This window comes from Drosophila virilis, chromosome X (assembly GCF_030788295.1).
Source record: "Drosophila virilis strain 15010-1051.87 chromosome X, Dvir_AGI_RSII-ME, whole genome shotgun sequence".
Lineage (NCBI taxonomy): Eukaryota > Metazoa > Arthropoda > Insecta > Diptera > Drosophilidae > Drosophila > Drosophila virilis.
This window is the reverse complement of record NC_091543.1, coordinates 10,736,187-10,758,410: the sequence shown is the minus strand read 5'-3', so window position 1 is coordinate 10,758,410 and position 22,224 is coordinate 10,736,187. Positions and strand designations below refer to the sequence as shown.

The 22,224-nt window shown below is 44.9% G+C and overlaps 1 protein-coding gene across 2 annotated transcripts; it reads right to left on the bottom strand.

The window, feature by feature from the left end:
* Positions 1–75: 75 nt before the first annotated feature.
* LOC6633624 (uncharacterized protein CG3556) lies at positions 76–6,397 on the bottom strand. Of its 2 annotated transcripts, none has more exons than XM_070206610.1 (6): positions 5,470–6,397; positions 3,022–4,537; positions 2,773–2,968; positions 2,617–2,694; positions 2,471–2,553; positions 76–2,406 (listed from the first exon to the last, which is right to left on the bottom strand). In XM_070206610.1, exons 2-6 carry the CDS (start codon positions 4,475–4,477, stop codon positions 2,345–2,347), a joined length of 1,875 nt encoding a protein of 624 aa, XP_070062711.1. In that variant the 5' UTR covers positions 4,478–4,537; positions 5,470–6,397; the 3' UTR covers positions 76–2,344. The 2 variants fall into 2 exon arrangements, with proteins under 2 accessions (XP_070062711.1, XP_070062712.1); XM_070206611.1 differs by having other exon boundaries at positions 6,085–6,397.
* Positions 6,398–22,224: the final 15,827 nt, after the last annotated feature.

The window sequence follows — 22,224 nt, the reverse complement described above, 5'->3', positions numbered from 1 at the left end:
TGAACCGCTTGCTTGAACTGCGACCACAGCTTAAACTGCTTTGCGGCATCAAGCAGTTGAGAATACCGTTAGAGATTTAAATTTTAATATTTATTTGTTTTTTTTTTTCTTTTTCTTTTGGTTTTTCTTTTGTATTTGGATAGTATGGGTTATATAATTAGGTATGTTAGTATGTTTTTGGCTTTGAATGAGCAATGCATATGTAGACTTTATGTATTTGTATACGTGTACAGGATATAGGGTATTGGGTATAGGTAGGCATATGAGCATGATAGCGTTAAATGTTTAGTTTGACAGACATTGCGTTGTTTCTTTATAGTATTCGTTAAATGATTTTTCGTTCATTTTCATATAATCATAGTATAATATAATCCGGACACGGCTTTCATTTTTTTCTTTTTCTTCTTCTTCCGTTCTTGACTTAATTTCATATAAAACTAGTTCCGTTTTTTATGTATATATATTTATGTATGTATATGCAGGTATTTTTATATATTTTTGTATATATATATATATATATATATATATATGTATATATACATATCTAGCTGTATATATGTATTGTTTTATATATTTATGTATGTCTAGGGATGATTTTCAATCACTTATTGTTACTTACGGTGTTCGGTATAATATGCTTTGCTTGGACTGACGGACGCTTTCTCTTGTGTTCATGAAAGCCTGTCTCTTTTAAGCGATTTTAGTTAAATAACATGTAAAGCATATTGTATGTGTGTGTCTCTGTGGTGTGTGTTTGTGTGTGTGTGTGCAACAGCTAGCATTAAGTCCCAAGACGGAACATGCATCTCCTCATAACGCTCTCAATCTACAAAACGGACGGAGTGATAAATGAACTAACCTCACTTTTAATAAATGAACTAACCTCACTTTTGTTAACATTCGTTTCGACAAGTGATGACAGAGAGAGCGAGACGCACAGAAAGAGCGAGAGAGAGAGAGGAGCTGCTTTTTGAAGCTTTTGTGCATGTGTCTGTTTGGGTATGTGTGATGCATTTTTGAAACTCTCCAGACTCGTTTTTCCCATGTTCCTGTCAAAGTTGGCGACTATTTGAACATGTTGTTAAACTGAGTTAAAACTATTTAAATCAATTTATCTGCCAGTTAAATATTTAGTATGAAAATAGAATTGCATTCACAATATCTGTAAATCTACCAAATGAAATGTTGCCAGCTTATTCAAATGGCGTTGCCACTGTTGCGCAAAACGTAAGCATTTCGCGTGCGAAAATTTTTAACTGCTTGTCAACTAACTGCAACTTTGACAGGCGCATCAGAAAACGAAACGTGCCTTCGATAAGTGCGAACACTCTTTTAATCTTTGTTAGCCTTTGTTTTTGTTGCTGTTGTTTGATTTTTGATTTGCTTTTTGACATATCATAGATAAGTAGAACCTAAACACAGTGTTAAGCTAACGTTAGGGTATATTTGTATATATTATGCATGTGTGTGTGTGTGTGTGTTGTATACACTGATGGTCAAAATAATGTGTAAATTATCATAACTTACTTTTAGATGCATATATTTGAAATTTTTTGAAAATATGTTCGAGTTTTCACTTTTATTTTCATTGTGTGCACAACATTAAGCTAAACGGAACAAAAAACATAGTCCGAACTAAAGGAAATATTTAATATCATTCAAAATGTGAAACAAGATAAATAAACAAAAATGCTTGGACAAAACAATAAGTTGAAAATCTGAATAATATTAGAGTAGGTCAAGATTAGCCTTTTAGTTTTATCCAAGCATTTTCAGCTATTTTCTGTGTCTTGTTTCTTTTCCGTTCTAGCTAGGTTAGCTGCTCTGTTGGGCATTATGTTGAAAACACAGGGCAAATAAAAAGGAAACCTCGAACATATAAACAAAAGAATTTGAAATATATGCATATGAAAGGAAGTTGTGCTAGTGTGCACATTATTTTGACCACGAGTGTAGAATGCGCGCGTGTGCGTGTCGATTAATGCAGTTTTTGATTACGCCATTATTATTCAGTTGTATATATATATATATATATATATATAATGCAATATGTACGCATGTATATGTGTGCGATACTGTGTGTGTGTGTGTGTGTGTGTGTGTGTGTGCGTGTGTGTGTGTATACGTATATTGAAAACCACGTAGACATATACATATGCATGCGCGCAGTTGTAGTAGTTGCATCTGTTACAGTTGCTCTTGTAGTTGTTATCCTTGCTATCTGTGTTATCCTTGCAGCTCGGGCTGCCACATCCTCACCTCTCCTCAACACTCCTCTACCCTCCTCTCCGCGTGGCTTAACTTTAGTTTAGTGACTAAGGCCGGCAAATCCTTGTGTGCGTGCTTAAAGTTTCTTATACCAATATAGATAGTGCTCCCCATCCTCGACCATTAGCTCATCCACACCTGTCAAAATATGAATTAAAGTTAAATTCTTGGAATACATTGGAAACACTTTCGGTTGACTGACCAACAGGCGCAATAAGCTGATTCCCAGGCGTATTGTTCGGATCGGGCAACTCGGGCAGCCTGTAGAGCAGCCAGTAATGATATCTGTGTGATGGGCGAGAGGCAAAGGATTATCGGATTATTGGAACTGGCTTTGTGCCGGCTTACCCTCGCGGCTCCTCGTTCTTGCCGTAGAGCGTATGCACATAGTGTCCGTTGGGCCACTCGCGCGCCTCGAACATGAATCTGCACGCAAAGATCATAATTTAATAAGGTTATTTTCTTCTATTTTTTTCTTTTGCTTTGATGGATTTTGGCCCTCACCTGGGATCCATTTCGGCTGCCTGGGTCATGGCCTTGAAGAAGCTCGTGTTTTTGGGCGAGATCAGGGACAGCGAAAAGGCCTCGGTCACATTGGAGCCGACCCACAGTGTGTAGGTGTACGAGATGTTCTTGGTATCCGATTCCTCCGCCGAGGAGCTGAGTCCGAAGGGCAATGCCAGCTTTGGTTCGCCGTTCTCTGCATGGAAAGTGGGTTAGCATGCGATTTGGCAGGGACGGCAAGAATGTTACCTGTGGGATCGCTGCTCTCGCGTATGACATGGTCGCACTGGAGGGCGCGCACGGCGCCGAGACCCTTCCAGCCGAGTGCCAGAATGATGTCGGCGGTGAGGCCAACGCCAATGTCCGGCTCCTGGCCATCCTGCAGCGGCTCCTCGCTCCAGCCGCCGTCGGCACGCTGCCGGCTGAGTATGTAACGCGAGGCAGCCGTGCGATTCCAGTGACCAGCCGGATCATATTCCAGATCCTGCAGCGCCTGCATGGCCAACGCGGTGCTGCGCAGCGAACCAAAGCTGCCGCGCTGATCCTGTAGGCTGGCCAGGCCGCGTGCCGGTCGCCGCACAAAGTGCTGCAAATGCCGATGCCGATGATCGGTGACAATGCAGCGCAACGCCAGAATCACCATGGCAATGGCATCGACACTCTGATCCGTTACGCCGCTGGCGATGTCCAGCAGGCGGCGTATCTGGCGCTTGCGCACATGCGCCGCCGAGCTGCATGCGGATAGCGTGGTCAACGCGAACTCAATGTCCTGGGCGGGCTCATGGTGCTGCAGCGTAGCGACCAGATCGTGTCCGTGAAAGTGCTTGGGATCCTTGCACAGGGAGCCCAGCGCCAGCACATAGCGGGCCAGCTTGTCCAGATTTAGCGGCTTGGGCAGCGTATGATGGCGATCCAGCATGGCCAGTATTTCGATTTCCATCTCCTTGACGGACAGTGTATCCTCCAGCTCCTGTATGACCAGCAGATGCCCGTCGGCGCTCTCGTTTGGATCCCGACCGCCCGATAGCTCCTTGGCCAGTATGACCACGTGCGTGTCATTGCCCCAGCCGTAGTCGGAGGCGCGCTTCTCCTTCAACCAGTCCAGTGCACGCAATATCGCCTCCTGCTCCCCCTTATTGGGCGTGGCCGAGCCAATTATCTCATGCGGCAGCGCTGCTGGCGCTGCGGTCGCTGGCGCTGGTGCTGCGGCAAAAGCGACCTCTGCTGCGCTGCTGCCACTAGCATTGGGCGGCAGAGCTGCAGCAGGCACGCCGACGCCGACGCCGACGCCAATGCTGGATGTAATCTCCTGCTGCTGTTGCTGCTGCTGCTCAATGGCCGCCAGAGTTGCTGCTGCGCTGCTTGTTGTTGTCGTCGTTGTTGTTGTTGTCGTTGTAGTAGCTGCTGCTGCTGCTGCTGCTGCTGGCGTCGCAGCTGCTGCATTGCTGCTGCTGTTGCTGTTGCTGTAGCTCTGCTCATAGCTGGCATCGTTGTTGCTGTTGTTGCTGTTGTTGTTGCTGTTGCTGCTGGCGGTCAAATTGTCATACTCATTGCCCAGCTGCGGCGCTGCTGTGCTCGAGCTGAAGCTGATTGGGCTGCCCAGAACGCCGGCATCGACAGCGGGCGGATACGCTAGCGTTGCGTTCTCAGTCAGCGTCAGCGCCGGCAGCAAGCTGAGCAGCAACAGCAGCGGCACCGAGTGCATCTTTCTTGTTGTTCTTGTTGTTGTTTTTATGATTATGCTGCTCAGTCAGCTTGAAGAGAGCTAGGATGAGCAGAGAAAGCAAAAGGCAAAAGTCAGTGGCTGGCAATCAAATAAATTGACCGGGATGGGGAAGGGGGGGGGGGGTAGAGATAGCACAGGCAATGGCAGCAATGGAGGCAATGGAGGCGTTGCCTTGAACTGAATTTGCTGCACACTGACAGGCACACACACACACACACATAGAAACACGTCAAGCGACTGCACATTACATTTTTGCTAACGTCATGCATTTATCGATAATTATAACCCAAGATCGATATGCCGCCCTACGCCCGCCCCTATATATGAGCTTGTGTGTGTGTGTGTGTGTCCTGCCCGCTATTAATTAGTCATCGAAAAACTATACAAAAAGTTGCCAAGCAGCACAGTGGACGACACACAAAGCAAACCGAATCCTGTGTGCAAAGAGTGCTGGGGGAGGGGGAGGGGGGGCATGGGCTTGGCTGACTTGAGCGATTTTCGCCTTTGGCACAATAAAAGTTAATTAAGTGGCAACAAAAGTGTTGTGCTGACGCTTACATAATAGTACAATAAATATATATATGTATGTATGTATGTATGTATGTAGCTAAAATTTGCTGCAATAGCGCAGCAGCAAAAATTCGTTTAATCTAATTAATGAGAAAAAGTAGCAGCAGCCAGCAATAATAACAAAAACAACAACAGCAGGGAGCAGCCGAAGCAGCCGGGAAGTTAGCAACACTGGCGCCTGCTGTTTGCACTTGCAAAGGACAGCAACACTGGCGCCTGCTGTTGTTGTTGCCGTTGCTGTTGCTGTCGCGTAATTAACTGCACTTTTTAAGCACTGGCTCGCGCGCTTGCCCACCCTTTCACACACACACACACACACACAGGCACACGCACGCGACACTTGCTCAACTGGAACTTTATTATGCTGCCTGCTGGATGACGCTGTCGTCTGATTTACCTACCTGCGACTTCTTGCTCTCTCTCTCACTTGCTCCCTCTTTTTTTTGTGCTCTGTGCTTGTATGTGTTTGTCGTCTATTATCCGTTATTACTATTGTTGTTGCTGCTGCGTTTTATAGCCTGTTGTCGTTGTCGTTGTCTTGTTACTACTGCTGCTGCTTCTGCTGCTGCTGCTGCTGGTGTCTATTGATTTTTTTGGCCAACCAGGCTCCACAACAGGACTAGGCGACTTGGCGACTTTTGTTTAACTGCGTTCAAATGATAGTTGTTGTGGCTGTAGTTGTGCCAGTAGCAGCTACAAGCACACACACACACACGCACACGCGCTTGCACACGCTCGCACACAATCAATAAATTATGAATGACTAATTTTTTTTGTTATTGGCCTTTGTGAATTTTTGATATTTTCTTTTTATGTAACCGCGCGCACACAGGACAGTAGAATATATATATATATAAGTATATGTATATGTTTGTTAACAGTTGCTCTGCTCTATAGTTGCTAATAACGTTGTGAAGTAACAGGACTTTGTGCTGCTTGCTGTTAATTGTCTGCCTGCAGACACACAGACACACACACGCGCGCAGACACACGCACTCACGCACACACTGACTCACACAGCTGTTTGCTGCAAAAGTAACGGAACGGAAGCTGCGGTAACTCTGCGGCTCTAATTGGTGATGTGCGGGGCAGAGGGGGAGTGGGCGCTGTTTAACAACTGTTGTTGTTGTTGCTGCTGCAGTTGCTGTTATTATTGTTGTAGCTAGTCGCTGACATTGCTGCTTTGTTGTTGCTGCTCTTTTGATATTATTGCTGCTGCTGCTGTTGTTGTTGTTCTTGTTGTTGTTGTTGCCTGCTCTGAGAGGCTGTGTGTTTAAACAAAGTTGTTGTGGCGGTTGCTGTCCGCTCTCGACTGACTGTATGTGGCTGGGCGCTGCACGCACGGCTAAAAAAAAAAAAAAAAAAAAAAAAACATGTCGGTGCGTGCGGTGCTGCCACTGGTCATAGCCCATGCGCAGGATATGCGCGCGATATGGCAGCATGCACATGAGCTGCAGCCGATCTTACAACCACATAGCCAAGTTGCAAGTAAGCGCAGCTTCAGGTGCATGTCCAGGCTGCTTTCGTTAAATTTTATTTAAGGTTTGTGCACTTGCACATCGGTTGCGTGTCCTTGCTAAGGAAGCACAAGGACAGGGCTGTTATGCAGCGCCAAATTTGAATTAATTTTCCTTTTTCTTTTTTTTTTTTGTGTCGCAATCAATGAGCTTTTTTGGCCTATGGCCAGCCTCTGCTTGCCATCAGCTTGCCTTTAGTCGCCGCGATGCCTGCTGCAACGCCTCTGCTCCCTCCCATCACAGTAATTTGATATAGTTATGTGTGTTGTCCGCCGACAAATCAAAAAAGAAACGTATATATATATATAATGAAATGCCGCCAAACCGCCGACATTGAGGCCAAATGGTCGCCGCCGTCGACTGTTTGTTGCTGTTTAGTTCCAGTTGCCAGGACACGGATTCAGATTCAGATACACACACACACACACACACACACAGAGAGAGAGAGAGAGAGAGAGAGATAGGGAGAGATTGCCTATCGTTGCTCGGCGAGCAATTAAAAGAACAAGCATCCATATCGCTTACCGCGACGGGAACATTGCCCAAAACTGAAATCTATATGGCCAGAGAGGCGGGCAGCTAAACAAAAGGCCAAGGGAAGTTGAAGTTGATGTTGAAGTTGATGTTGATGCTGATGCTGAAGCTGGGCCAGAGGATGAGGCCGATGATGAAGCTGCCTGCGGTCCTTTGTGCAGTTATGACAGGCGTCCCCCCGGCACACACACACACACACAAGGCGTTTGTCGGGCCAACTTCAAAGGGTCACATGAAGCTTTTGTGGCAGCGCCCGCTGATCCTTGCCAGCTGCCAGCTGCTCAACAGCTGATCGCCGGCGGCGGCACCTTGCGCCGCATCCTTACGCACAATTTGCGGCGACAATCGTGAAACAGATCGACAGTTGGACAGATCGACAACTCTTTTTTGGCTAAGACATCTAAGCCGGCTACTTAGCTTCTCAACTCGACGCTATCGGCAGCCAGATCCTGGTGCAGGACGCGCCAATTGTCGATTGTCTGTTTCCGCTTAGCTAGACAAAAGGATGCGCTCCCAGCGCACCTAGTCTATATTGCGCCGTGGGTGCGTCAGTTGTGCATCCTGTGAGAGGCCTTGTGGCATTGTGCCGGTTCCTTCTTAGCTGCGCAATATTTGGCAACCCAATTATGTGTTTTCTTTTCTTTCCTTCCAACTCTTGTTGTTGTTGTTGTTGTTGTTGTTTGCTTAGCCGGCGCTATTTATTCAAGCCTGGAGCGTCTGCCTGCCTGGACAATAGAGGCATACAGCCTTGAGCTATTATCCTGGCAGATAGTTCTCTGGCTCCCTGGGCTTAGCGCGATTTCACGTTTTGCATTCGCTTGGTTTTTTTTTCCCTTTTGCGTAATCGAAACAATTGCCTGTGTCTGTGTGTGTGTGTGTGCTGCTTAGGGCGCGGCAGATGATCAGCTCGAACTGATAAAAAAACACAACACACTCAACAGAACAATGCTGGAAACAAAACAAAACAAAACAAACCGAACCGAAATGAATCGAATCGAAACGAATTCGAAACAATCGGAAAAGTGCAACGAACTGCGTCCTGATTACGCTTACTATTCGTAAATCGGAATGGGCTTGGCGTGTGATTGATCAAGATGTACAACAAGTTACTGAGCAGAGGGAAGAGAAAACTTTGTGAAATGGGAATCATTTGGTCGGGCAAATATGATAATTCAGACAGTCAGTCAGTCAATCAGTCGGTCAATCAATGAGTTATTCAATCAATCGGTCGGAATGTGATTGATGAAAACTTCAACATGTTATTGAGACTGCGAAGAGAGAACTTTGGGCAATGCAAATAGTTGAGACTAAAAAATATATTTAAATATAGTTAATAAATATAGTCAATCAGTTAGTCAGTCATTCAATCTGTCAGGTGATTAATAAGGAAGATGCTTTTGAGAATGGGAAGAGAGAAATTATGGCATAGCAAATAGTTAAGTCTGAAAAATATTGCTTGCCAGTCAATCAGTCTCTCACATCAGTCATCAGTCAGTCAGTCGTTCAGTCAGTCATGTGATTGATAAAGCTGATCAATATCTTTTTAAGAATGGACAGCGAGAGCACTTTAGTCAATGAAAGTTGTTTCCTCTAAATAAATACGGTTGGTCAGCCAGCTTGTTAATCAGTCAGTCAATCAGTCAGTTAGTCAGTCAATCGGCCACTTGATCATTCAGTCATGTGATTGATAAGATGCTGAACAAGCTGTATGAATGTACAGAAATTTCGAATATGCGAATCATTTGGCCTGAAACATACAGCTATTCCGTCAGTCCGTCAATCCGTCAATCACTCAATAAGTTAGTCAGCCAATCAATCTGTATGAAAGTTATAAGGCGTAAAGGGCATACAATATGTATATGAAATATATCTGTGAGCCAGAACTTTTGAACGTAACGCCCAAAACTTGCCTTGAGCTTGCAATCTTGTAGGCTCTTGTTGGATTGTCTTCTGCTCGGCTTCAACTCTCTCGTTAGAGACCTCTCCACAGGTCCTTGGTCAAAACTATTTATTGCCGAAACCCCGATGCGGATCTATCGATTTCGTCCGACAGGTGCTGTTGGCTCGTGTGTGGCTTAAACGGAAAGAGGATAACGCTGGCAATATTTTCATTTATATTATTTTTATTTAATTTCTCTTCTTTTTTTTTGTTTTGGGTACAATATTAAAAAGAAAGTGAACTGAAGTGAAGGGGCGCAAACGACGAGCAAACGGCAAATGGCCGCAAATCAACAAACACGAAGGCAAACAAACAAATAAAGAAACGGGCAAATAAACAGACAGACAACAAAATGGGTGAGGTGTGGTGGGTGGGGTGGCAACGTGGGGGGGTTGAGGTGGACAAGTGGAGCCGGACCGAATGGTAGGAGGTGGAGGGCGACATGTGTCAGGCAAGTATATAGGCGCCTTACATAAGCTACCATCACACGCTCTCTCTCTCCCTCTCTCTCTCTGTCTCTCTCTGTCTCTCTCTGTCTGTCTGTCTTTCTCTCACTGTCTCGCTTGGAACTAAAAAAAAATCAAAAGGCTCACAGGCTGCAAGGACAACAACGCAGACAGCGCAAAGTGCGCACAACACCTAAAAGCACAGGCCGTAGGACACAGGACAGAAGCAGACGGTGGACAGACGCGGGCAGGCAGGGTTGGGAGTCGGGCGAGCTAACTATGCCAGGACACAAGCCAAAGGACGCGCCAGTGAGTGGTGCCAAATGCTCGGTCCATGGTCCTTGGTCCTTGGTCGCAGCTCCAAAAGCCCCAGCCCCAAAGTGAACTGAAGCCAAATGAAGCAACGTTGACGACGAGCACAACGTGGCTGCGGATGCGGATGAGTACGACTCCGACACAGACACAAGGGTAGCTGCAGGCCTCAACCCCCGAAATGCCGCCCAGCTCAGCCCCATATATATGTACGCCGGAGGTGGGCAGGCAGGCTGGCTGGCAGGAGGGTTGCTCGCCGGGTTGGCTGGCACATAAGGGCGGGTTCCCTTGCTGGCGATGAAAGGCAAGTAAAGCGCTATAAGAGCAAATATGGCTGCCAACACCCGAATCCGACACGTAAAGTGACGCGTTAGCTGCGTTGCTATGACAACCCTGGCCAGGACTCGCCAGGACTCGATGGGACTCGCGCTCCGCGTGCTCGCACAAAACTTTTGGCGCCCATTTTTTGCCTTGCCTTGCCATTCCTTTTTCCTATCAATTTTTTGCAGGCTTTTCCTTTTATTTTCACATTTTTTGTCTGGGTTTTCTGCGGGAATTTGTCGTCCGTTCGTAAATAAAGTTGTCGGGCGGCCCAAGGTATCTATCTATCGGTCAGCTGGAGTGGATACACGGGACGGGCGGGGTCCATCATTGGCTTGCATTTAATGAGATTTTTTCTCGTTTTCTATTTTTTTTCTTTCAGCTCTTTTTTTTTTTTTTTTTGTGTATTTTCCTTTGGGGCTTGCTGTGCTTCCTACAATTTATTTGCGGACCGTCAGCCGCTTTTTAAAGCTCAGCCAATGCTGTGACAGGTGAACGCCGATAAGGGACTCCAAATGGAGAGTGGTTGGCGCCGAGCTTAAACTGAGACGCGAATTCACTTTGAACTTGGATTTGCTTTGTGCAGTGCGACTTTTGAGAATTGCATAGAAAGGCGTTCACTAAAAGCCTTATCCACACTGATTATTACATTACGCGCAACGCTTTGAACTTGATAAAAGGGTTTTTGTTTTTGCTAAGGGTTCATTTTAACATGAAGTTCGTATGGATAGTAAGAGATAGTTGGATGAAGGGGTACACAGAGATAAATAACATATGGAAATTAAGTCAAGTCCGTGAACATATTGAAAAATAGCTGCAAATATAAATCGATTGATTAATATACGATGACAGATTAGATAGAAGATAGATGTGTAGATAGATGGGTAAACAGGTGAAAAAGTAAATAGATAGATAGATGAATGGATGGATGAATAGATGGAAAGATATATAATTCGATAGATAGATAGATGTATAGAGATAGATAAAAGGATATATAGATTGATAGAGATATATGTATAGATAGATAGATGCTTAGCTGAATAGATGAATAGATGTTTAAAAATATAAATAGATAGATGGATAGATAGATGGATTGGTAAATAAATAGTCGACGGAAAGATAGATAGGTAGATAGAATGATAGATAGAGATATAAATAGGTTTAACTGTGCCGAGTCCGGCAGCTCCTTTGCTGCTTTATTCAAGTAGATGCCCACGTGACCAGGCAGCCGGGAATCGACTGCCATTGAGAGACAGTTCTGGCAGCCTGCGACAAGTATCGGGGCTATTCTTAGTGAGGGGCGAGCCTGAACTGCAGCTGGACTGGCCGTGGGCGGTTTCTCTTCAACCTTTTTTTTAAAAGATTCACTTTGGAATAAGGCCCAAGGACGTGGAGCACAGATTGAAAGACTCTGAACAAGCTAAGAGCCAAGATTCAGGCGGGAAAAAGGCCCAAGGACATTGAGATTCGATTGTTAGCTTCATTTCATATCCATAGACATATGTCCACTGGCAGAGGTTTGCCTGAATAACCAGCTTGCAAGTAATAAATAATTTATGTTAATTTGTGCGTGTCTCGATTTCAGCTAAAAATCTATTTAATATTCAAAAACCTTGCGTTAATTAATTATAAGCGGGCGCCCAGGACAACGAATGCAGTTGAAAAACCGAGAATGGAAACGAAATTAAAAACGAATCAAGTGATTTAATTATTGTTCGCAAATCGCAATTTAATTGCACGCTCCACAGATTTGACTATGAGTTACATTGTCGAAGTCGGGGAAAATAATTAATACTCTTATTACCATTTGCCATTGCCTATTATGGATTTATGCATTGTATTCTATTCCAATTATTTTGTTAATTGGCACCAGCTCAATTTCCATGCTCTGTCCCCCCGCTCAAACGCCTGCGTAGGGTATTCTCGTTCTCTCGCACAATTTGCAACACGTTTGGGGGCCAATTACCTAAGCCTAAGTAGCATCGGTGCTTGTTGTCCGATCACATAGGATGATATATACATATAATATAGGAACGATTCATTGAGAATTGATTGAAGAGCTTGTGTTGTTTTTCAAGTAGCAGATTTTGAAATGCTAGTACTATTGATTGACTGACTGATTGATTGACTGACTAACTAATAGACTGACCTGCTGGTTGACAGATGTATTGATTTATTGATTGACGGACTGGCCGATCGATTAACAGACTGAATCATTGATTGACGGATTAGCTGACTGATCGACTGATTGGCTCAGTAATAGACTGTTTGATTGACTAACTAAATAACCCACCGACTGATTGACCAAGTCGTTCATTGATGACTGACTGGCTGATTGACGGACTGATTGTTTCAGCATTTGACTGCTGTATTGACTGGCTCATTGATTGATTGGCTGAGTTAATGACTGACTGAGTAGCTCAGTTATCGACTGATTGATTGACTGGCTGAATAACCTGATTGACTGGCTGATTGACGGATTGCTTGGTTTCGTATATGACCGATGTATTGTCTGACTGACTGATTGATTGGGTCCCTTACTGTATCCCGACAATGTGTAAAACACTTGTTTGATTACGATTAAAATAATTTCCACAGATCTAGCTCAAAAGTAACTAACTGTATGTCTACAATTTGAGGCGAGCAGCGATTTTGCATTGAAGCCAATTTGCAAGGGTATTGATTCGTCGGCACGGCAAAGTTGACATCTCATGATAGCCATTCACAGTTCCACAAGCAAACCGATTCGGAGCTGAATTTCAGCTGCAGCTTAGGAAGCCTCCAAGCGCCAATTTTAACAGCTTGTCAACCGCATGGCTAACCCCAAGCGGACGCCTAGGCCCCGCCCCGCCTTCACAAAATCAACACAATTGAATTCAGGGAAGGAAGGAAGGTAGGGAGGGAGGTAGGGAGGGAAGGCATGCCTGCAACTGCTCCATCTGCTCAGTCCGGACTAATCAGCATTGCATTTGACTTTTCTGCTTCGTTGATTTGGTTTTAATAAAGTGCAAAATGCATTCAGTGCATGCGGCAAGTGGAGGGAGGTAAATGCTGTGCGGTAAAGTGGTGAGGGAGGGGGGGAGGGGCAGGTGGCAAGTGGCAAGTGGCATGGGGCAACAAGGTGCAGCAAGCAGAAATCTTTTGTTTTGCGCCACTCGAGGAAATGAGCACGTCGAGGACATGAACGTGGACCAGGACGAGGACATGCACGACCAGCACAAGGACTAACAGGCCGACGGTGCGGCAGCGGGCGACTGTAAGGGGTACGGGGTGCGGGGTGATGGGGTGATGGGGTGGTGGGGCTGGCAGCTTGTCACGAAAATCCAACATCAATAGCACAAACATCTACACACACATCTACACACACTTGTATGGCAGCTGCCTGTGACAGTTGGCAACCGCAGCTCGCCATATTGGCACATGTCCTTTGAAAGGACACACCCACACACACACACACACACACACACACACAGAGACAGACAGACAGAGGAGTCCTTTGCAGTTGTTGTAATTATGCGGCTTGGCAGACGAGAAACAAAAACAAAAAAATCAAGAAAGAGCAGCCAACTTGGCCACACCGACAGCATTGAATACTCTTTCAGACAAATCGCCTTGAGCTTGAGCAAAACGAATTTCCGACGTGGCCCACAAATTACGCTGACCCAGGCAACTTTTCCATAGCCACAGCCACACGAAGAACGTTCCGGCTGCTCGAGACACAGCTTATTGACACCTGCTTGGCGTCGCACATTGGCTGACAGATTCAGAATACCCTACGCAAGGGCAACAGCACGAAGGCACAAGCTAAACGAGGGAAACGCACAAAGAAGTCAGCCAAGAGCTGGCATAGGGCATTGCACGACCAGCAGATGCCCTAGCCACAGTCAGATGAGTGTGCTGCTACTTCGGTGTTCATAGTTCGATTATTCTGAAATATTCCAGAGTTTCATTTGAACAGACAACTGTGTCTATATATTGTTATCGTCTGTCTGTGACATACACTTGCACGGAATTATCATGCCCCATTTTAAGCATTTTCAATAGGGTATTTAAAAAAAACAAGGCAGCGCCTAAAAGTCACTCGCATGTAAAAGTCTCCACACACACAGAGCGAGAGAGAGGGGCACACACACTGAGCCAAACACTCATCTACTGACAGTTATTAAGCTAACGACGTTGAAAAGCTTTTTCTCATAAGCATCGTGACAGGCAACAACAACAACAACAACAACAACAACTGACAACAACATGAAAACGTGCTTTCAAGCGTGTTGTTGCTGTTGCTGTTGGCCCCAGCCTCATCATCAGCGCAACATTGTTTGCCCCAACTGCTTGACTGCAGCACAATTGGCTGTTTGTAATCCCCCTCCACGCCCTGCTCCACTTGCCCCGTCCGCACGGCCACGCCCACAAGCCGAACATTAAGCCGCTGCTTGCTTTTAGGCCAAACAGCGTCTCGTCTTTGTGGACATCTAATCAAAGTTTTTGGAGCAGTGATCAATTGAAGCTGCCTCGCTTCTTCTGCTTCTTGCACAAGCGAAATTTGCGGCAAGTTCTTTAACCAAACCGCCAAACTTTAATTATCCAAATGGCACCTAATTAGTTGGGCATTCAAATTTATTAACTTTCAAAATGCTTCCCATTCGACTTAAGCGCGCCTTTCATTTGAAGCTGAAGTTGAAGCAATAGCTGCGTGTTTTTTGGCTTGCCTTCCCATAGTATAAGATTCCAATTGTAAGATCGATAATTATCGCTGTTATCGAAATGAGCGGCACTTAATCCGATATGTGCTTAGCTTTTGCAGTTTTCCAGATGGACGCACGGATGGATAGATGGAAGGAAGGACGGATAGATGGATGGAAGGATGGACGAACGCATTTGGTGGATCAAGATTAAATATTATATAATATATAGTTGTGCATAAGAACAGCATACCCTAGTTAGCTATTTTCACAAAATCTGTTGATTTGCTGTTTTCGTTATAATTCGCAACTGGTTAAAGCCTTGCCTGCGATAGCTTGCTCACTTTTTAACCGTATAACTTGCTGTCTTTTGCTTTATATATATATGTATATACTTATACTATATATATATATATACTTATATATATTTGTATGGTGTGGCCCCGCTTAGCGCCACGTACCCCCGCCGGGCCAACTGCCGCGCCACACATCCGAATGAATTCGTAATCCTTGTCACATTTCTTGTGCGCCTTTTGGCGTTTATTTCGGTTTTCATATTTTTGGTATTTATTTTCTCTTCCTCTCTTGGTATTTTTTGTTTTTTAATTACGCATATTGCGGCAAAGCCGAATGCCTTGACAAGGCGGCTGCCAAAGCCCAACATGCCGCCGTCGGCGTCTGGCACTCGAGTCGTGCAAATCCAAACGGAAATATGCGCAAATTAAGCCGTTTGTTATTTACGGAAATTATAAAACGCGTCAAGTGCGCCCAAGCCGCCAATTTCAACCCCACAAAGCAGCGCCCCTTTGCCCATTCAGACAAAAAATAGAGGAAGCCAGGAAGGAGGGAACGCAGCAAGGCAAATGGCGGAGCAGAGGCCTCGACAACAAAACAAATAAAAACAGCCGCCTACGCGCAAAGCCCCCAAAGCCAAAGCAGCCACCACGCCCCGCCCGTTCCTCGTTTGCAGCCTAAGCGAATCACCCTCAAAGTGTGCACAGTCTCCACCCCCACCCCCCCACCCCATCGCACACTGCCTGCAGCGGCAACTGGTGGCGCAGTCAATGCAAGAAAATGTCATGAATGCGATTTGCTTAGTGAGAGGAAGGAGTGGGTTGGAGTGGGGGGGATGCCACTTGAATGCATGTGAATGACTGTGAATGTTTTGGAGTGACTCGAAGCCGGGCTAAGATGGCTGCCAGGCCAAAGCACTCGGCGGGCACTTAGGTGGTAATGCAACGCCATGCAATTTTTACAAGCTTCAATACCTAGCCGAGCTACCCTTAAGCCAGCAAACAGCTCCATCACCCCTACGCCCCTCACCTGCCCGCCCAACAGCCCCATCGCTGCGAGCCAGGCTGAGCTTGTGTTTGACTTGCATTTAGCGCAGTCAACGACAACGGCAAACGACGTTGAATGATGATGTTGTTGACGGGGCGACCCTCTTTTTGATACCCTTCCAGGGGGTACTCGAGGCTTGTCGCTAATCATGTCTAACTGTTCCTATCGAAGCTTGTATATTCCAGATGAGCATCAGCAGGTGAGATGAGATGGGCAACTGTCTGTCGGTCCGTCCGTTCGTTTGTTTATTCCGTGCGGCTCTCCGTTCGTCTCTCCGTCCATCCGTGCTTCTGTCTGCTTCTATGCGAACTAGTCTCTCAGACATTCCAGTGCCAACTGAACATATGTCGAAGCTGGGCAGATCGAAATACTATATCGTATCGTATATAAGTGAGTTCTCTTATGGAAAATATCTTTATTTACCAAGCTATCTTGACATAAGCCCAATCCTATCAATATTACACTTCTATCTGTTCACAAAAAATAATTTTAGTATGGGCAAATATTTTGTCTTTCAAGATATTTGGCTGAAGGCTAGCATTCGCTTCTGCTAAGCCGTCAGCCAAATGTCTAGAAGGGCATCAAGTGTTCGGTGTGCCGCAGATATGCCAACTTTCTCGTTTTCTTTTCTGGGGTTGGGTGGTTTGGAGCTTGTATCTTTGGCATTGCATGCAAATGCCACGTTGATTTGATTTTGCCAATAAAGTAAGCTGTCACAGTCAGCACTTTTGCGGCAACGTCTGGCTGGCTGGCTAGCTGCCATTTGTTGTGGGGCCAGCCAATACCAAAACCCTCCCTCGCCCCCGCTTCTGCTGCCGCCTCCTGCTTATTAGTAGCCAGTCACAATGAAAAGAGTCCCTGCCCCGGCCACCTGGCGAGCCATAGCATTGTTGACTCGAGGCTGTGGCTGGGTCTGATTATGGCGCAATTTTCTAAGTGCTGCGGCCAAAAATCTTCAAGTCCAGAATCCGGAATCGATTTGGACAGGACCAGTAGGTGGTACAGCTAATCCCTTAGCTCCGCCGTAGCCCCTCGGGCCAGCTGTTGTGCCATTTGAGTGTCACTAATTGGGCGTTGGCCGGAGTTGCAAATAGTTTGTTGGTTCGACGGCAATTTTTGAAGCCGGACAAACGGGCTGCGGGCTGCGGTCTCCGGTCTCCGGTTACCAGGTCTCATTATGGGCTCTCCCTCTCTTTACCATATGCCCGTCGCTCGCGGACTCGCCCTCTCTCTCCCTCTCTCTCTCTGTGTTGGTTCTGGCCAACTAAACGAGTGTCCACAAAGTCGGGTAATTGCCGCTATCAAATATCAGAGTTTGAAAGCAACAAAAAAAAAGAAAAACAAGCAAAATCATCTAAAGATTATCTTTAAAATCGTTTTCCTTTCAATTGTATTTCGGCAGACTTCAAGGTACAAATACAAATGCAACGATTTGGGTTATATGCAGTCAAAGAGATACAATCTTGTTTCTTAAACATAGGCCAATATATACATTTATTATATATATATATAGATCAACATCAGCTGCCGCGTATGCCTCATCGATTTCGGAGATTTGAAATTTTGAACGTAGCTTCTCCAAGCGTGCAAATATATCGCATTTTTATTTCATATTATCGATAAATCGGTCGGTTTTTCACGAAATCGATTGAAATCATTATCGATTATATGTTTTTCATCGTATCTCGGAGCTTATAAGGTCTAGAAATGCCAAGTGTCCTGTTGCTTTAGGTATGAAAAGTAAAATCATAAAAATGAATCGAATGACTAGAATATGAGCAACTATTTCATTAGAATGTTTTTGAAAGCACTTGAAATAATCCGTAAGATTCAAATGAATCAAATGAATTAATTCATTTGATGATTCAGAAGATTCAAATTATTGGAACGAATCGAATGACTTGAATAACTTGCTTATAAGAAGTGAAATGAGTATCTCACATGCTTTCTAAGATATTTTGAATGACTCAAATGACTCGCCTGCCCGCAACGAGAAGCCTTGCCCACAGGCTTGAGGAATTTGGCCCATTTGATGGTCAATTAGCTGCAGCAATGGCCCCCGGGATGCAAATGAGGCGCCAAGTCGGCAACAAAATGTGCGCCAATTATCGACGCAGGCATTCACTTGAATTAAATACACACACACACACACGCACACGCACACACACACACGCACACACGCACACACACATTCATATGTCTATGTATAAATATTAATTGATGTGCTGGCACCCAAAAGGACAAAACGCATTTGGAGCTTGTCCTGGCTAACAAAGTGCGGCAGGAAATGCGCTCAAATATTCATGAGGCTCTTTTAAAATTTGTCTTAAGCACCGGAAATACAAATACACACACACACACACACACGCGCGCGTGTATGTGTGCACATACGTGCTGCCAGTTGGAGCCATTTAATATGCATGGGTCGGCCGTGCCGTGAGGTACAGTCAGCACTCGCCTTGTTAGTCGCCTACAGTTTACGCAATTTTTGCCATAGTAACCAAAGAAGTTGGACCATGCCCAAATACCGCCCCCCGCCTCCTTCAGAACAGCTGCCTAGAAACTGAGAGATGGGCGCGTGACCAAACACGAGCACGAGCAAGACTCAGCCTAACACGAAAATAATATATATATGTTTCTATTTATTTTGGAGAAATCTGCCCAAGGTAATATTTTGATAATACTGAATTTTAAAAAAAGAATTTATGTGCTTTCTTCATTTATTTTCAAACCCTGCCGAGGCCTTCAATCTTTCGCTTCTGGGCGAATTCTGCTTTTATTGGATGCGATGTGTTGACGAGATGCGACAGGCTCTGGCTGCTGAAGAAAAGCACGCGCCATGGCCATCGCTGGCCAAGGGACATCTTTCAATTTCCTCTGACTGTCACTTGCATGAATTCCGCCCGACTCGCACGCGGGCCCTGCCATGGAGTCGGCCAACTCCGTCCCAGCAAATGTAAATTAAACGTCTCATTTCCGTTATGGCGCACTCGCCCAACCCCCAAGCCCAGGACAACCATTCGCTAACAACCACCACCACCAACACCATCACATTCCTCGTTCTCGTTGTTGTCCTCTGCCTTGTCGTCTTCATAGCCAGCACCACCCAAATGTGAGCGTCGTCACGGGCCACGCAAACAACCACCAAAAATTGTTGTTGTGGTGGCAATTTGCCCGCCCGTGTCAACCATTCGTCGACGCGACGAAGGCAACAGAAATAACAACAACAACGACCCTCAGCAGCAGCTTTGATATCCTGGCTACCCGCCTTCAGTTGTTGTTCCTTTGGTTCCTTATTGTTGGACTGGAACATCGTCACCCAAGCGAATACACGAAATATGCGAACCGGCTCGCAGCCGTCAGCCGTCAGCATCAGCATCAGCAGAGCGAGTCCTTCCTTCTGGCACGCCCTGATGTCCACCCGCCCCCTCCGGATGTTAGTTATTTAATTGAAGAATTTGCGCCCCGTATTCCGGCTATATATGTATGTATCTTTGTGTGGGTGGATATATTCAGCTGTGCTTGCCTCGTTCTGCGTGAATTTTTGCTCTCTAATTAGAACGCCTTTCATATTTGCGCCACACAAATATACAAACGCGCGCGCGCGCGTGTGTGTGTGTGTGTGTGTGTGTGTGTGCGTGCGTGTGCGTGTGTGTGCGTGCGTGTGTTTGGCGGCGGGCTTGGGCACATTTTAGGGCCTCGCATATTCTGATTTTCCAAACTCATTATAGAACAGAATTTCGAAATGTATATCGAACGTAGTTGCATTGGTTTTCCTCTTTTTTTTTTTTGCCTTCGAATTACCTTGTTTCATACTCGCGGGCCTTAACGAGCTTTGCCCGTGCCAAATTTAATCTTAAAACTTTCGACATTACATTTTCAGCGATGAGAAATTTGGAATCATTTACAAAGCTATGGAAATGGAGTTTTTTGCCCATTTCTCTGAAGTATTCCCAATTTGACAATGTAGAACCTAGAAAATTGATCGAATGACGAAAATTTGAGATTCGCTCTTATAACCTTTGACACGCACATTTCATGCAAGAGCTGTGGAATTCAAGAAAAGTTTGAAGCAGTTCACAAATGTATTTCTACAAAAATCGTTGAAAATTAATATACAATCCATCGGATTCTTAGGAAGTAAGTTAATCAATCAGCCAGACACGCAGTCCGTCAGACAATCTGTCTGTCAGTCAGTTAGTAAGTTCGTCAGTCATTAAATCGGTAAGTCAGTCATCAATCATTCAGTCAATCAGTCTTTTAACCACCTTGTCAGTCATTCAATCAGTCAGTCAACCAATCATCCAGCCAATCAATCAGTAAAGCTGTCAGTTAGTCAGTCGGTTCGTTAATCAATTTGTCTGTCACTCATTTGAACCGTGCGTCAGACAGTCAATCAGTTAGTCTGCCTGTCATTCAGTCAATGCGTCACTTAGTAAATTTGTTGGTCAGTCAGTCAGTCAGTCCTTTAATCAGTCTGTCAGCCAGTTAATCATTCACCCAGCCCGTGTTTCAGTCAATCAGTCAGCCTTCCTGTCAGTCAGTCAATCAGTCAGTTCGTCAGTCCGTCTGTCAATCATTTGGCTAGTCCATCAGTCAGTCTTTTAGTGCGTTAGACAGTCATTCAGTCCGTCAATTAATCATTCAGCTAACATTCAGTCAATCAGTCAGTCACTCAATCAGTCAAACAATGATTTATTATTAGTATAAGCAATAGATAGCTTTTATAAAAACTCGAACTCGAACCACGGCGCAATTAACACAACGTGAAGGGTATTCAACAGCAAGTCAAATGTTTGTCACGTTTCTGTCTTTGGTTCCTTTTTGCCGTCTGGCCAGGTTTTGCCTTTGATTTTGTGGGGTATTTGGGGATCATTCGGTCCTGTTGATGCAATAGATTGAAGCTGAGGACTCGGTGCCATATTCACGCTTCGCAGGACTAGTTGGTCGGACAGAAGGTGGCATTCTCCCTCCACTTTCCTCTCCCTCTCTTTCTGACTGCTGTCTCCTGCTGTCTCTCGCTCTCTCTCTCTCTCTCTCTCTCTCTCTCTCTCTGTCTCTCCGCTTCTTGTTTTGCTTTTCACCTTATTCTCCCATTGTCTTTCGGTCGTTTCTTTCATTTGGGTCTGCAAACCACTTTGAAAATGGCGGAATTTTTTTTTTTTGGTTTTTTTTTTAATGTTTTTTGCATTACAACAGAAAAAATCCTTTCGACAAACAGCAAAACAAAAGCTGGCAACAATATGCAGAGCCGCAGAGCCACAGAGCCGGGCGAACCACATTCTCATCCTTAAACGCATTTGCATCCCCAACGAATGAGCTTTTACAAACGCCCCAAAAAGCCCTTGTGGCATTTCTTTTTCATTTTTAGTTTCTTCTTTTTTCAGTTTTTTTTTTTTGCTATACCCTAACATCGGGCATGCTGATTAAGTCGTCAATTAGGTGCTTTTATTAGAATGTTCTTCTCTTCTGTTCTTTATTTTTTATCATTATTTGATTTCTCTATTTTTTTGCCATATACTCTAAGATTGGGCATTTTTATAAAGTCTACAATATTGTCCTTTACTATCATAGGGATATTTCTATATATTCGTTTTGTTTGTTTGTTAGGTACAAAAGTGGGCTACAGAATGTGTATAGCTATGTAAACTTCAATCTAATACTAATCTCTATCTAATTTTATATAATATATAAAGGTATTTTCTATCATATATATATTTTTTTTATAACAGGGTATTAATTTGTCGGTGTAGAATATTTAATTGCATGCGTCTTGTCATATTTTTATTTAGATAAGAACAAGAGGCCGCATTGGAGAGCGAGAGAGAAAGAGAGCGAGAGAGCGAGAGAGCGAGAGAGAGAGAGAGAGAGAGAGAGAGAGAGAGAGGGCGAGAGAGAGAAAGCGAAAGAGCTGCGACACTGACAGTTAATTAAAATCGCTCACTTGTCCCGCTAAAGAAGGGAAAACGAAAGACAAAAGAAAAATATGAGAAAAAAAAAAAAACTGAAGACCCACGCGAAATATCTTGAGAAATGCGAAACGCCTGCAGTTAATTTTTGCATG

Excerpts from the sequence above, each read along its gene's own strand:
- LOC6633624 (XM_070206610.1), bottom strand. The coding sequence starts at position 4,477 with ATGCACTCGGTGCCGCTGCTGTTGCTGCTCAGCTTGCTGCCGGCGCTG. Across the intron at positions 2,969-3,021 it reads CGAGAGCAGCGATCCCACAG|AGAACGGCGAACCAAAGCTG; the intron begins GTAACATTCTTG and ends CTTTCCATGCAG. Across the intron at positions 2,554-2,616 it reads AAGAACGAGGAGCCGCGAGG|ATATCATTACTGGCTGCTCT; the intron begins GTAAGCCGGCAC and ends CCCATCACACAG.